General features: G+C 32.3%; 1 protein-coding gene across 1 annotated transcript; it reads right to left on the bottom strand.

The window, feature by feature from the left end:
* Positions 1-559: 559 nt before the first annotated feature.
* LOC115990037 lies at positions 560-1,159 on the bottom strand. The gene has a single exon (XM_031113896.1). The coding sequence runs from the start codon at positions 1,157-1,159 to the stop codon at positions 560-562; it is 600 nt and encodes a 199-aa protein (XP_030969756.1).
* Positions 1,160-15,320: the final 14,161 nt, after the last annotated feature.

Raw genomic sequence — 15,320 nt, 5'->3', positions numbered from 1 at the left:
AAAAATACCAGATGGCAAGGGTTTGGTGACAGGAGCAGTTTGATTGATGAGTGTGGTAGTTTGGTGAGTTCCAAGAGGAGAATCTTGATTGCCTTGTGATCCCAAGGTATGGGCCTACAATATGGACATGAGTTGGTGACACTGAGAAGAAGTAAGAGCCACTGTAGTCAATTCCTCCATACTATCTGCATTATCTAGATTGGAACCCAGTGAAACCTGATTGGCTGAGTGCCCTTTTCCTTTGTTCATATACCTAGGATGGTAACCATGAATCTTATAGCATTTGTCCACCACATGCCCAAGTATTCCACAGTGTGAACAAACTGGCCTTTCCCTTTTACCATTAAACTTGTTGGATAGTTACCCTTGTTAGATGAGGTATTAGAACCTCTAGAGAAGAAAGCAGCAGATTCAACTGCAATGGCATTAGAACCAACTCTTTTTTGCTTCTCTTCTTGAGTGATGAGAGAGAAGACTTGATTCAGTGAAGGCAAGGGCTTCATCAGTAGGATCTGTCCCCTAACAATTGCAAAAGATTCATTAAGCCCCATCAAGAAATTCATAGTACGCTCTTCTTCTTGATACTTAACCCAAGCAGCCATTGAACCACAGGTGCAATACCACAAGAACATGAGGGAATTGGCTTATAATTAACCAATTCATCCCAGAATACCTTGAACCTTGTGTAATAACTACTCACAGAGAGATTATCCAGAGAGAGAGTACTCACCATTCTTCGAAGTTCAAGAACCCTAAGGCCATTGCTCTGAGAGAATCGATTCTTGAGGTCTATCCAAACTTCTTGTGCAGTATTCAAGTAAATCACACTTGAAATCAGATCCTTAGACATCGAATTCATCAACCAAGAGAGAACCATTATGTTGCATTTCTTCCAAGTAGGGAAAATTGGATCTGAAGAACTTGTTGGAGCTTTAATGGTGCCATCAACGAAATCTATCTTGTTCTTGGAATCAAGAGCATAAATGATAGCTCGGCTCCAAGTAGCATAGTTCTCTTCAATAAAAGGCCAATTAACCAGAATCAAGCCAGGATTCTCGCTACTATGCAAAAAATAGGGACTAGATGGTTTTTCCCAAACAGGTACAGAGGTTTGAGAAGTAGATGATACGAAATCTGTATTGGCAGCTGTGGAAGCCATTGGAGAAGCTTGACCTAGGTTTTATAGTGAACTTAGTTTCAAGAATCAGAGAAAAACGTGAACAAAGAATTAAAGAAACTTTGCAAGAGGGATCAACGAAAGAAAAAGAACTGCAGAGTGAAAAGAAAGCTTCAAGAAAACTCAACGATGGAGGATGAGTTAAGAATCGATGGAATACACCGAGCCAACTTGCTCTGATACCATATTGAAATTAGAAGAGAGAAAACAGAATGAATAAATGCTCTACTTGATTATTATTGAAAACCTAATTAGCTTATATACATTGAGTCACTAACACATTAACAAACTTAACAAACCAGTCTACTAATAAACTAACTCAAATATCACATGATCAGCACGTGATGACTTAAACAGCAATAACAGTAAACATAAAACTACATGTAGCACAGCAGTGGTATTTAAACGACTTGACTTGCAGCTTTCACCATTCTTCAATAATGTTCTTGGTATACATTTAACGGTTTAAAAATATCATCTTGTTGTTTATTTGTTTTCTTCGTTTTATAATTATGCTTCTGGGTTGTCCTTATTTTAGAAATCCATAAGCACAAAGCTCAATTTGTTTGCATGACAGGTAGTTCAAATGTATAAACTAGAATTCTAATTCTTATATTTTTCCTTGTAGTCCTTCCAATATAATTTGGTTTGGTTTTATTTAAAGTATGCAAAGGGGTTTTATTTGTTTGGAACTATTAAAAAGCTTCCTCGTTTTTTCTTGTCATCTAGAATCTAGTTTGGTTTCATCTGTCCATTAGAACTGATTTCCTTTAGCGCATTCAATTCAGGCATGGATCAAGAGATGGCTGAAGGGCATCAGGGGAAATTCAGAGAACTTAAAAGTACTTTTCGGTGTTGTTTGTCTCTATTTTATGCTCTATTGGACTTATAGGAACATGGCAACTGCTAAAGGAGATCCTTTCCCTACACTAATGTGGTCAAGTATAGTAAAAGTTTGATTTCAATGTGCAGGGTAGCTAAAGTTCAGAAACAAAGGAAAGCCTCAACAGCAGCAAAATAAGCAAGGCCAGACCTTTATAGAGTCTTTCAACTGGCAACCAATGCTACTGGAGGAGAGCAGCAAGGATAGAAGAGCGAAAATGGAGGGGGATACTTTCAGTTTTGTTTGTAAAAATAGAGATGGGTCCATGTCTGGCTGTTTGAGCTGGACTAGAGAGGCTCAAATAGAAGTAACAAACAGCGAGGTGGTGGCAGAGCTGATGAAGGACATTCTCAAATGTTTAGGAACCAGTTGACAGGTCGATGTTTGGGTTCACACAGGTGGGCAGATGTCTTCTGGCAGACCCTCAATCTCTAGCAACCATTGCTCCTACCTTGTTTATGAACATTAGCTTGGATAGCACACGGTGGAATCCTAATCTTGTACATTTTTATTCTACTGCCGTTTATGTTCCTTTGTATCAATGTATCATGGCACAAATCCATCACCAGCGTCATAATTTTTCTTTAGAACAAAATAGAAATCCATAAAATTTTAAGATTGCATTTTCTGTTTAGAGAGAAATTCCTTATTATATATGCTGATGACGACAAACAGTCGAGGCAGTCATAATTATCTTCCTTTTTGTTTAACGTAGTTGACTGCTTTGTTTAAACGAATTGAGTTGTTGACCTCATTGCAAAACCAAGGATCTGTCTCTTTGATTCCAATACCCATGCCCATTTTTAAATTTAACAGGCAATTATTAGTAGAATAGCACAATAGAACTATTCCTGGCTAATCACTTAGCCTCGATTCTGTTTTAAGAACTGGTGTAAAATCCTCATGATTTATCTGTTTTCTATTATAAATTTAACAGATATTTATACGTATGAAAATGAAAAATACATTTAAGATGAATGGATTTGGATTTAATTTGACATATACTATTCATATTCAACAATTAATCTCCATAGATAAGTTTGGTATTGGCATATACACGCCTTTTAAGTCAGCCCCTTCAGTTTGAGGTGTGCTGTGTGCACCATGTAAAAGTTAACTCTATAAGTAACTGTGAGAAAATTTTCCTTACCAGCTCATAGTCTTGTCCTAAGGAAAGTTGTCTAGCAAGTTGGTGAATGCTTGTATATTTTATTATCTGGCTAAAACCACTGTTTAGTTTCTATTTCTAGTTCCAAGTATAGCATGTTGCATCAAACCTTTCATACTAGAGTAGTTGCTGGAGAGGTGAGAGTTGCGACCTCAAGTTGTGAATGAATTGGTGGGACGACATCAACATCACCATCACATGTTCCTATTACCAACATCATTTTTATTAGTATCAATAATAAGGACAAGAAATCCTTTAAATTCTTTCTACATCTTTTTATTAAATGTGAATTTTGAAAAAATAACCATTAAATTGCACGTTCTTTATATTCTTAACACGTATGTCAAATTTCGTTCAAATCGAGTGTTATTTATACTATTCGATTAATAAATTTATTTTTTATACTTAATTTTTTACCACAGAAACTTGAAATTTAATCACATCATTAATGATATAGCTACTATCTTTGATCTTCTTGAAAGTTTGCAAGTATAGAAGATAATAAGAACATGTAGTTCAACGGTTTGATTTTCAAAATTCATACGCAATTAAAATATATAGGAGTGTGAAGCGAAACATTTCCCAATAGAACAACATTTGAATAGTTGTGAATAATATTGTAAAAAGAAAAAATTGATATCTTGAAAACCGAATATAAAAATTACTCAGCATCCTATTATCTTCTTTTCACAATGCGGAAAGTGGGTTACGTTGCTCCTAAAGCCTTCCTCTTTTTTTTTTTTTTTTCCTGATGAAACCTAAAGCCTTCCTCAACAACCGAGTTATGCTTGACAAAAAAGGAAGGGGATGATTAGAAAAATATAAGATCAACAATAAATGTAGAAAACGGATAAAAATTTTAGCGAAAATTACTACATGCATTATTTTATTGGTCATCCATTTCCTCTAAAAAGAAATAAAGCAGTCCACACTATAATAAATGTCTAAATTGAACTACTGAGGAAAGGAATATAAAAAATATAAAAAACTTTAAGGTAGTATGTTTGTTTCTCAAAACAAAACTTTAAGCCAGCAGTTAAGCCGTGTCCTACTGTACTCTTTTTCAACAATGTGGAAAGTGAGCTAGGCTTGAAGACTAAATTCTTCGATAAAGGTACTGAGTAAAAGAAAAAAAAAATTATAAATGGATAGATTTTTTCTTTTTTTTCAACTTACTGCATGTCAATTATATAACTTTTTTTTTAAAATACGATTTTTTTTTTTTTTCATATCTTATTAAAATCGTATCAACTTAATCAGGAACCATTCTGTCTTTGTCCAACATACAACCATTGACATATGAAGGGAACAACTAACACATTCACAATTATCCAAAACCCATGATTAGTCTAAAAACTTCTGACAAAGACATAATATTTAAAAAAATGATTGTGATCAACACATTAAAAAACTATAATTTAATTAAAAAAATTATGATTAATTCATCATTTTCTAATAGCTTAAAATTTTAGAATAATTAGTAATTTATCACAAAATATACTCTAATGATTCTATAAATAAAGTATACTCTAGATTGCTAGTGCTCATAAGCTATAGTTTCACAAAGCAAGTGAAAATCTGTTTGACCAAGATAGTGATAGAATTCATATAAAAAAAAAAATCTCTCTCTCTCTCTCTCAAATAATGGCTAAGACTCGATGTTATAATTTTGGGAGAGATATTAATAAAATAAATAAAAAATATTATTTAAATAAATAAAGTGTATATTAGATAGTGGGTGTTTTTAAAAAATAATTGTGTAAAATAGAAAAATTAAGTTTTTATATTAAAATAGACGGAAAAGGTTAGACAAACTTTTTACATGCTAAAGATTCCTTGTTGTACAAATGCTTTAAGCCAAAACACTATGAGAATTGTTACTTCCTTGAAGCTACGGATTGACCAGGGAGCTCATTTGCTTGGAGAAATATTTTAGCTGCCAAGCAACTACTTCTAAGGGGCACCTGTTGGAGAGTGGGGTATTGTCAAGAAATTACAGTGACAAGGGATAAAAGGCTCACTGTATTTTACAGCCAAGCCCTCTTATATATTGAAAATGATGCTAGAGTTTGTGACTTGATTGATCCGAATACTGCAATGTTTATTACACACCTCTTGTTACACATCTATTTTTTTGAACTAAAATTATGAATTAAAGATAAGATTTCAATTTTGAAATCGTGTCTTTAACTCACAATTTCAGTTCAAAAAATGTGTGTATAATGAAGTGTGTGTAACAATTTTTAACCAAACTAAAAAAAAGTTGATAACTACCTTTTTTATCTTAACACTTATTTTCCATTAATTAGTTTTTTTTTTTTTTTTTTTCATTGACTAAAAATTCAGTCACAGATGTATTATGAATAGGTAATTATTTTCCATGTGAATTAGGCAATATGATAGAGCATGTAAATTGTTTTGATTTCTTCTTATTAAATGTTTGTTTATTATCTTAACACACACACACATAGAAAGATGAGAGGTCTTAAAGAAACTGAAAGTGTGTATATCCAAAAGGGCCTATTTGTTCATTATCTTATTGTCTCTTAATTAGTTTATTTTGTTTTCATGACTAAACATTCAATTACAGGATGCTTTCTCTTTTCTAAAAAAAAAAAAATTACAAGATACTTTCTCTTCTTGTTATTAAACCTTTATAATTATCACCTTAAAAAGCTAACTACATGGCATACATTGTTGTCCGGAAAGAATGGTGATACTGATAAGCAACTTCAAATAATTTCTACTTAAAAATTGCCATTATCCAGAATTAAATCATTTGAGAGGAAAGTTTACAAAAAGCCAGAAATTTGGCATAACTGAACCAACTGTTCACAGAATCTACAAATAATGCTCTCTTAGACAGTTTGTGAGAAGTTGCCATGTCAGAAGAAAATAACCCCAAACAACCTTGAAAAAAAAAAAAAAAAAAAGTCCCAAAGCCCAAAGCAACCTGGGAAAGGCCCCAAACAGCCTAAAACGACTTAGGAATAAAAATAAATAAGTAAAAGTCACAAAACAACATAGGAAAAAAAAAGGGCTCAAAGCCCAAAACATCCACACAAAAAAAATTACGTATTTGGTTTTTAATATTTTCACCATATATTAATTTCATCTTACCTTTTGGTTGATTGACTTTTATTTTGTGATTCTTGTCGTAATTTGTTTGTTGTGGAACTGTTTTGGAATTGTGATTCTTCCTAACTATGAGTTAATTTGTGTGGATCTATCTAATGAGGTTTCTAATTTCAGATGTTGTAGCTGTGTCCTGCTAGTTAATTGCTTTGGTAAAATTCAAGGAATCACACTCTTTATTTATACAAGAGATTTAGGCAATTATTTGATAATGGTTCTGCTCATAAGAAATCCCAAATTGTGCACTGTGTTAGGGATTTTGATCCAAACCTGTAAAGTTACTTACTTTTTTTATCATTTTTTTTTTAAGGTTATTCTGACATGGCAGTGCATGTAACATGAAAATAATATTTAGGGTAATTACACTTCTCTTTCTTGAGATTTGAAAAAATGATACTTCACCTTAAACTTAAAAGGAAAAACACCTAAAAATATTTTATTCTCTCAAACCTAAGGGAAGGAAGTGTAATTCTCTCACAATATTTTATTTTGACTGTTAGTCACATTAGCATTTTTTATGCATTACTTAACAACACGTACCATTTTTGACACAATACTAAAAAATTAGGGACTAAATTGACATATTTGAAAGGTTAAAAACCAAATTGTAAAATAGTGTAAAAATAATGGACCAAATACGTAATTTAACACCCAAAAAAAATCCCAAAACGAGTTGGAAGTGAAAAAATAAAAATAAATACAAGGACCTGATAACCAAATAAAGTAATAGACTTTGCAGGCAGGTCAACTCAAATTTTCAGTTAAAAAAAAAAAAAAAAAACTCGAATTTCAAGCTAGTTCGGATTCCTCATCAACCAACCCGATTTTATCAGGTCGGTGGGCTTTGAACCCAACCCAACCCGTACTCAGTCTAAATTACATAAAGTGAGAACTGTGGAGTGTTCATGGATAAGGTTCATATTGCTAATTGGGTTTTGGTTCTGTTGGGCTTTTTCTTTAATTTTCCTTTTAGGTGTGGGCTTTTATTATTGTTCACTTTACCCATATTTTTCAGCCATGCTCCAAGAGAGTTGCTCAGGTTCCTATTTCACTAAACTAGCCACCTAATTCTGTTTTAATTGAGTCGAATTGTTTTTCTTTCCCTATTGCTATTTACCCTCACAACCCAAAACCCATTTCAACCTTAATTACTTCCCCCAACCCAAATCAAGAAAGTTTCTCCAAACCAGAACCCAAAAATCAACAAAAAAAATCTCTCAATTTCCCTCCAAAATGGAAGGCCTGACTTTGACTCCATCACCGCCCTAGACCGATATCAACAACAATGGTACATGCAGGGGCAACTCAACCATCAGAACATTTAGGCAATGACCTAAGACCCTCAAATTGAAGAAGGTGTTCTGTAGAGTATATTTAATTTATTTGTCTTAGAGTATTGCACAAAAATAATAATAAAAGGAAGACCTCTCACTTTTTTTCTTTTTTCTTTTTTAAATCCTCTCTTGGCTGATAGAATATCTTGTCCATCTATCCTATGATGTGAAGATTTTAATTAAGGCCTAAGAATTTAATAAATAAAAATTATTTTTAAAATATTATACTCTTTTTGAATGTTCAACATTTTACCAATATGTTTTACTACGTTGGCAATAGTTTAAGAATGTAAAAATTTTGAATGCTCCAAAAAATTTACTCTTCCCTTCTCTTTCTATCAAAATTAAAATTAGCATTAATTACTGAAAATCTATTGTTCTATAACTAAAGTCCAACATTGCCAAGAGAGGCCGTGATAATTTAAAACATGGTATTTATTATGATACTAATTATTTTGATATTTTTAGAATTAAAAGTTTAAAATTCGCTATATAAATATATGAAAATAACTCAATTAATGTATTAAATTATATAAATTTCTAATTCATGTTTCACTTATAAAATATTAAGTAACAATACATTTTATATTTGCACCCGGTACAAAAATTTGTTGAGTCGATCCTAGACTAGGTATTATTTTTGTGAACCATGAATTTGAGCATGGTATGAAAAGAATCTATTTGAAATTGAATTGATTTATGTAATGAAAACAACATCATTTAGCATTTACAAGTTTTTAAAACTTTTTATTTTATATTCAAAATACTCTACACATATGAAAAAATTTCATAAAAATGTGACAATATTTTCCATGAATAAAATTTAACATGCCAATAACATAGTTAATATTGCATAGTTTTGGCATGATCATAGTGGTATTAGTACAAAGAAACCAATTCAATCAAGACTAAAGTTGATATTGCAAAGAGGTGTTCAAAGAGTACTACAATTGAGATATTGGAAGAAACTAATAGTTCTTCATAACAAGTCTCACTTAGGCCACAAAATGTGATGAAAATGTGATGAGCTGGCACTAGGTACATACACCATCTACAAGTACTGTAATAAAGCGCTCGATCTTTTTCTTGATGGCCAAAACATAAGGAGTTCTTGACTTTATAGAACTCCTTATGTCCGCCATATCTTGGTAGTAGTCAAACACTTCATTTGCATACCTTACGCTCGTTGCTGTTCACATTAAGACAACATCCACCATTATTAGTCCTAGGCTGGCACTAGGTACATACACCATCTACAAGTACTGTAATAAAGCGCTTGATCTTTTTCTTGATGGCCAAAACATAAGGAGTTCGATCTTTTTATTGATGGCCAAAACATAAGGAGTTCTTGACTTTATAAAACTCCTTATGTCCGCCATATCTTGGTAGTAGTCAAACACTTCCTTTGCATACCTTACGCTCGTTGCTATTCATACCTTACGCTTGTTGCTGTTCACATTAAGACGACATCCACCATTATTAGTCCCAGTGAACATAAACTCAACACCTTGAGAGTTTCATTGAGTTTCATTGAGCCTAAGGAAGGGTGTACCAATTATGTGTAGTACTACACATGATTGGTACACCCTTCCTTAGGCTCAATGCTTATAAGGCAAGGGTGAAAGGCATCTCTCCCCAATGTAGGATTGAGCAAATCCATGAGGGTGGCATCGGCCCTATGCCCATTCCCGAAGTGGACAATACCTGATTAGGGAAAGATTTATTCCTCCCACAATTTGTATGGAAGAGAATTTGAGTGGTTGTGTATCAATCTTCTTATGATTGAAGATTGGTTAAATTTTCATCAAATCCAATAAGTATTAGACTATACTTATCGACGACAATGAATCTAATCGCAAACCAATTATCAACACGATCCCATTGTGGTAAAAAATGCTAATGTACAGCAAATATCTCAGTACAAGTCTTGTCAAGATGGTGATGAAATTGAGCAACGAAATAAGTGACTCAAAAACAAAAATAAATGAGTACCAAAACTTTTTCTTATTATGACTTTTAAATAAGGAGAAACTTCAAATGATTTCAGAATTCGTCAACAATATCAAAAGTTCTTTTGGCTTACTCTGTGTCCACCATAGTCTTGTGATTCATAAGGTAAAATATGAGTCACATATTGATTTTGGTGTTGTTTGTATGGAAGAGAATTTCAGTTGATTAGTTGTTAAAATTAGTGCCGATGTAATTGGTTGGTTGTATACCAATTTTCTTACAGTTGAGGATTGGTTAAGTTTTCATTAAACTAACCGATATATGGTAAAGGAATTATTCAATCTCCATCAATGTGAAATTTGCATACTATATATTATGTCTAACACCAAGTGTAAGAACATGATATGCAACCAACGGGTGCATAATTTGATGAACTTATGTGTAAAGGAAGACCATAAAAGAGAAATGACCGAGTATGATCTACAAAATTATGAATCACTCTTCTTAAGAAGGCAAGGAAATATTTCGCAAATAGAAGGAGATGATTTTGAGCTGGGTGTCATATCGACTATTTTGAAAGGTTCACAAACAGACACTAACATAAGAATTGCAATAAATAAGCATAAAGATCATTTTTATCGTGATGTATAATCCCAAATTTAGCCTTTTAAAATAAACAATTCTCAAATAAAAAACGAATTACATTTTATTGATTTGGGTTGTTGCTTGCATATTTGCAAACTTGACGCTATAATCTTCGCCACTAATGCTCACATTAGGCAGACCATGTTAAAACTTGACATGATGATTGCTTATGATAGTTGTTCTATTATGATGCCCTTTCTAAAATCACTTATACGGATTTGTGGTGAATTTTTTGTGATTCTCTTTAATTGTTTTTTAGTTTCCTGCCTTAATAAACTATGATTGGAGGTTTTTGGACTAATTTTCTCTTTGTCATGAACGTTTGTTACACCTGACTAAAACAAAAGTGGTAGAGAGCTATAAAGGTGGTGTTGAAGAGAGAAATTTGATGTGGTAGGGAGGAACTTGAACAAACATACAAAAGTAGTTGAATCTAACTTGCACAAGGGTACAAAGAAAAGTCTATTGTCTCATTAGAGTTTGTCTTCCTAATAATTAGGCACATATGCCTCTCACATATGAGCATCTTTCTTGTAAATAATGGTATTTTTTGTGCCATGTGCTAGAATAGTCATTTTTGGGTATCTAGTAAAGTTGAATATATCAAGACCCATGCAGTTTCATTTCAAATGTGTTGTTGGATTTTGTTAAGTCCTTTTTTTTTTTTTGGCTTGATTTCATACCAAATTTACTTGTAATAGTTTTTTCTTTTTTTGATGTGTTTTTATGAGGAAAATGTATTTTTGGTAGAATGTACTTAAGCCTAGTCAAAGTTTAGTCGAAACTGCATTCTGAGACTTGCCAGCCTGCAATTAACATAAGGTAACTAGATAAAGAATGAAGATTGCCTGGTATGGCTATTGCAAACTCTTTGCGACTTGCCAAGTCGCGACCAAGTTGCAACCAAGTAAACCGAAACAACATATTCCTTCTAGGTTACCATTTAGATTAATGTTTGCATCATAAACTGCATTTTCTTCATATTTGTATTGTTCGAACTCTTTAAACATATGAATACCTTCTTAAACTACATTTTCTTCCTATTTGTATTTGTTCATTCTCTCTAAACACATGAATTGATGTACACAAACAAATTCTTTCATTAATTTCTCCATCACTAACCCTCATTGTTTGTATATATCACTGTGAAGTCAGTAACATATGCCAAATGATAAGACAACAATGCACTATACATTACATCTTCAAATCTCTTTTTTTACCTTATTTTTTAAATTTCTTCTAATATTGTTACTTACATATGTCTATTACCCTTTTTTTTAATTGAGTTTAAATTATATAAGTATTCCCTAAAATAATGTTTGTTTACATTTTTTTTTTTTTTTTTTACTTACATATATTACCATCCTACTGCCTCCACAATTTGTTTTGGGGTAGAGTTTCTATAGATGGCCATGATATTTGATGAGTATTAATTTATCAAGATCATCCATCTCTCGACAAAAGAAATAAATGTTATTCAATGCAAGGCGTAACAGCCGGACATCAATGATGGACGAAACAATAAAAGACATTAAATGCACAAGACAGCTAAGGAGTAACGTACGAGCACCAACAGACGAATAGTCATTGACAGACAATAAAAGCCAACCATTATTGCCAACAACTCCATATCCCATAAATACATATGCTTATCCAGACAATGAACACAAGGGCTATAAAACCCACACGAACCAAAGAGAGAGAGGTACACAATTTCATACTCACAACTCTTAGCCATATTTGTTCTCTGATTTAAGCAAGTGAATCATTTCACCTTGAACTGACTTTATCATCGGAGGGCCCTTTTCCAACACCAGTATTATTATCTCGCAATTATATACTCAAGCATTAAAACGATTTACATTGCCCAATAAATGCTAAATGAATATTGATGTCGAACCCTGCAAATGACACTAGAGTTTTCTCAAATTATTTTTAAAAAGGCAAACCTAAGAGTTTTAGAGAGAGAACATCTCCTTCCTTCCCTAAGTCCGCTAGTCTAGATTGTTCATCGCTTTGTTCGTCCCTCTCAGTATCTCATCTGCCAATAACTATTGCAACTCTCTCCGCTAGTCTAGATTGTTCATCGCTTTGTTCGTCCCTCTCAGTATCTCATCTGCCAATAACTATTGCAACTCTCTCTCTCTCTCTCTCTCTCTCTCTCTCTCTCTCTCTCTCTCTCTCTCTCTCTCTCTCTCTCTCTCTCTCTCTCTCTCTCTGTTTTGAACTTTTTTGAGTGTCTGACTCTTTGGATTGTGATAGACTAGTGTGAATTCATTATTTATGATAGTAATAGTGTTACAAGTGTTTTACATTTTTATGTCAGTGTTTAGTGTTATGAATTATGGGTTGTAAAATGCTGAAGGGTAAAGACAAATATAAGTGCATAGACTATAGTTTGCATTTTAATAAATAATAAATAAACTATGTGAGGAAGTGGGCCAAGTGGTAGTGGGGACTAGGGTTCGGGATAGTGAGTAGTGAAAGACCAAATTTTTTATTGAATTGTTGAGTTGAATTCTTAATAAACTAATGCTATAGACACAACAAAAGTTCTTCTTAATACAATTACATAGTCCACTAAGTTGAGTTAAATTGTTGAATAAAATAATTGTATTTTTTTATTGAATCGTTGAGTTGAATTCTTAATAGAGTATAAACCAAAAAAAAAAAAAAAAAAAAAAATTCTTCTTAATACAATTACAATAACCAATAAGTTGGTTGAAGTGTTAAATAAAAAAGACTACAATCGAATGAGAGATCAGTGAATGAATGATTATTTGGTTGTGTACATTGAAAAAGATGTAGCTCACAATATTGATAATGAGACTATCATACAACAATTTCAAATTTGAAAACTCATAAAAGGAAATTATAAAATTATATATGCGTTTTTTCTTGTCCATATATGAGGTTTCCTTTTTATTAGGTTTTATATAATTTTCGGCACCTCTTGTCCGTTGTCTGTCAGTAAGTAATTTCTCTAAGTTATTTATTGACCACCCCAAAAAAGAATTTTTGGAACTGCCAGTGCACACTATTATTTATGCATGGCAATGAGTGTGAGTCCCATTTGACCCCATTATTTGCCGCATGAACCCGACCTCCCATCTTGCATTCTCTTGCTCTATCCAAGTAATCCCACACTAGCTAACTTTTTGTTTTTTAATCCCCCTAGTTTGCTTGCAAATCGATGATCTAAGTTCATAATCATAAACCTTACACAACACCTCATTTCTATTCTTTATAATACACTGAAAACTTGGATCTCATTGGCATGGGGTCATTTTAATTTTTATGGATCTTCTTACTCCAAGATCGAGCTTAAAATAATCGACAGAAAATGGGTGCAGGACAAATAGAGGCAAGACATGGTAGATTTATTTGTCATCTTTAATATGGTGGTATAGGTGTTGATTAGAGTATGAAAGACGAGAAAAAAAGGTAGAGGATGGAGAGAGAGAGAATGAGTGTTTTTAGGATGGCCACACACGTGCACACATAGACATATGCACACACAAAAAACAAGGCTGAGCAGATATGAAAAAAAATAAATAAATAAAATAAAATAAAAATAAAAACCATCTCTACAACATTTTAGGCATAAAACAGAACTTATTAATTTTCTATGTGCATTTTGCACTTTTTTATTTAATGAATGTGATCAATAGAAAATTACATAAATTAATATTATGAAATAATGATGTTAAAGTGATAGGTTAGTAGTAATGACATACTTTCTTACATGTTATATTTGTGGTTCAAACCCTTCTTCACTACCTACTTATCTAAAATCAAAATCAAAAACAAATAAATAAAAATATTATTGTATGTTTGAAAACTATTTTGTCTTGTGATTTTTGAATTTATTCGCTCATGTATACTTTTTAAGGTAAAATGCTAAAAGTTTTGCATATTTTACTATAAAAAATTACCTTACCAATAATAGTAGAAATGATATAATTGATACCACTTAAACAATAAAAATAATAAATATATAAATGACATTTTTTGTGATTACTGACACATCACATCAAGTCAAGTTTGTAAGGCAGTTTATATATCTTAAGATCTCGTATTTTAAACACAATTATATTTTCTTCAACTTCAATAAATAAACCAATAAATTTTCAATGAAAAGCTTTTTTTTTTTTTAGAGATAGTGTCCATTTGGCATGATTAATTTTGTCAATTTATTTTACTATTTAACTTATTTTTGTTACTATTTATGAGTCTCACTGCACTTTTTGGTACTATTCATGGGTTTCATTATACTATTTCAACTAACTTTTACTTTTATCTACAATACTTTCAGCAAAAAAATTTCAGTTTCAACAAAATAAACGGATCTTAAACAAACCCCGTATAAAAGCTACTTCTATTATTGCACCAACAAATATATTACCCTTTTACCGGCGTGTCAACCAATAAGTCCTAAAATTCGAGAGCCAACAAAGGAGAGAATTCATTACAATCACAGGTTACCATGTCTGAGTGGATGCTTTAGGAATAGACATCATAGTGTCGTCGTGATTATGAAAATGTCTTACATGCGATTTGCGTCATCAATCTTTTTTAACATGCAAAATTTTGTTTTCTGTAAAATTAAAAAATGAGTCAGAATGGCACAAGAAGCTAGAATTTGATGAAATTTCACTTTTTCCCCAAGCAAATTGAGCATTTGGGAATAGAATTTTGTCTTCCTTTCCTGTTGCACGGCCGCTGTTGATGTCCATGAACACTCTCATTGAAAGCCAGATGAGACTATATATCTTCTGACATTTGTTTTGATAGAGAAAGAGGTTCTTGAGAAGTTTTATGGAGGAGCACTTGGGATTTCTATACTCGGTTCAGTTTAGGCTGTTGTCAATTCCAGTACAATAAGTAATAAGAATATATATATATATATATATAAGCTCGACTCTAACTAATCTGTTGATGATTTATAACCAATTTCAAAACTTTGGAACTAGTTTGGTAATAGTGTGTGTTGATGTCCATGAACTAGTTCATAGTGCAAATTTTACG

The sequence above is a fragment of the Quercus lobata genome, chromosome 5 (genome assembly GCF_001633185.2).
Source record: "Quercus lobata isolate SW786 chromosome 5, ValleyOak3.0 Primary Assembly, whole genome shotgun sequence".
Lineage (NCBI taxonomy): Eukaryota > Viridiplantae > Streptophyta > Magnoliopsida > Fagales > Fagaceae > Quercus > Quercus lobata.
Note: the sequence above shows the minus strand (reverse complement) of the source record. Positions and strands in the feature narration are given on the sequence as shown.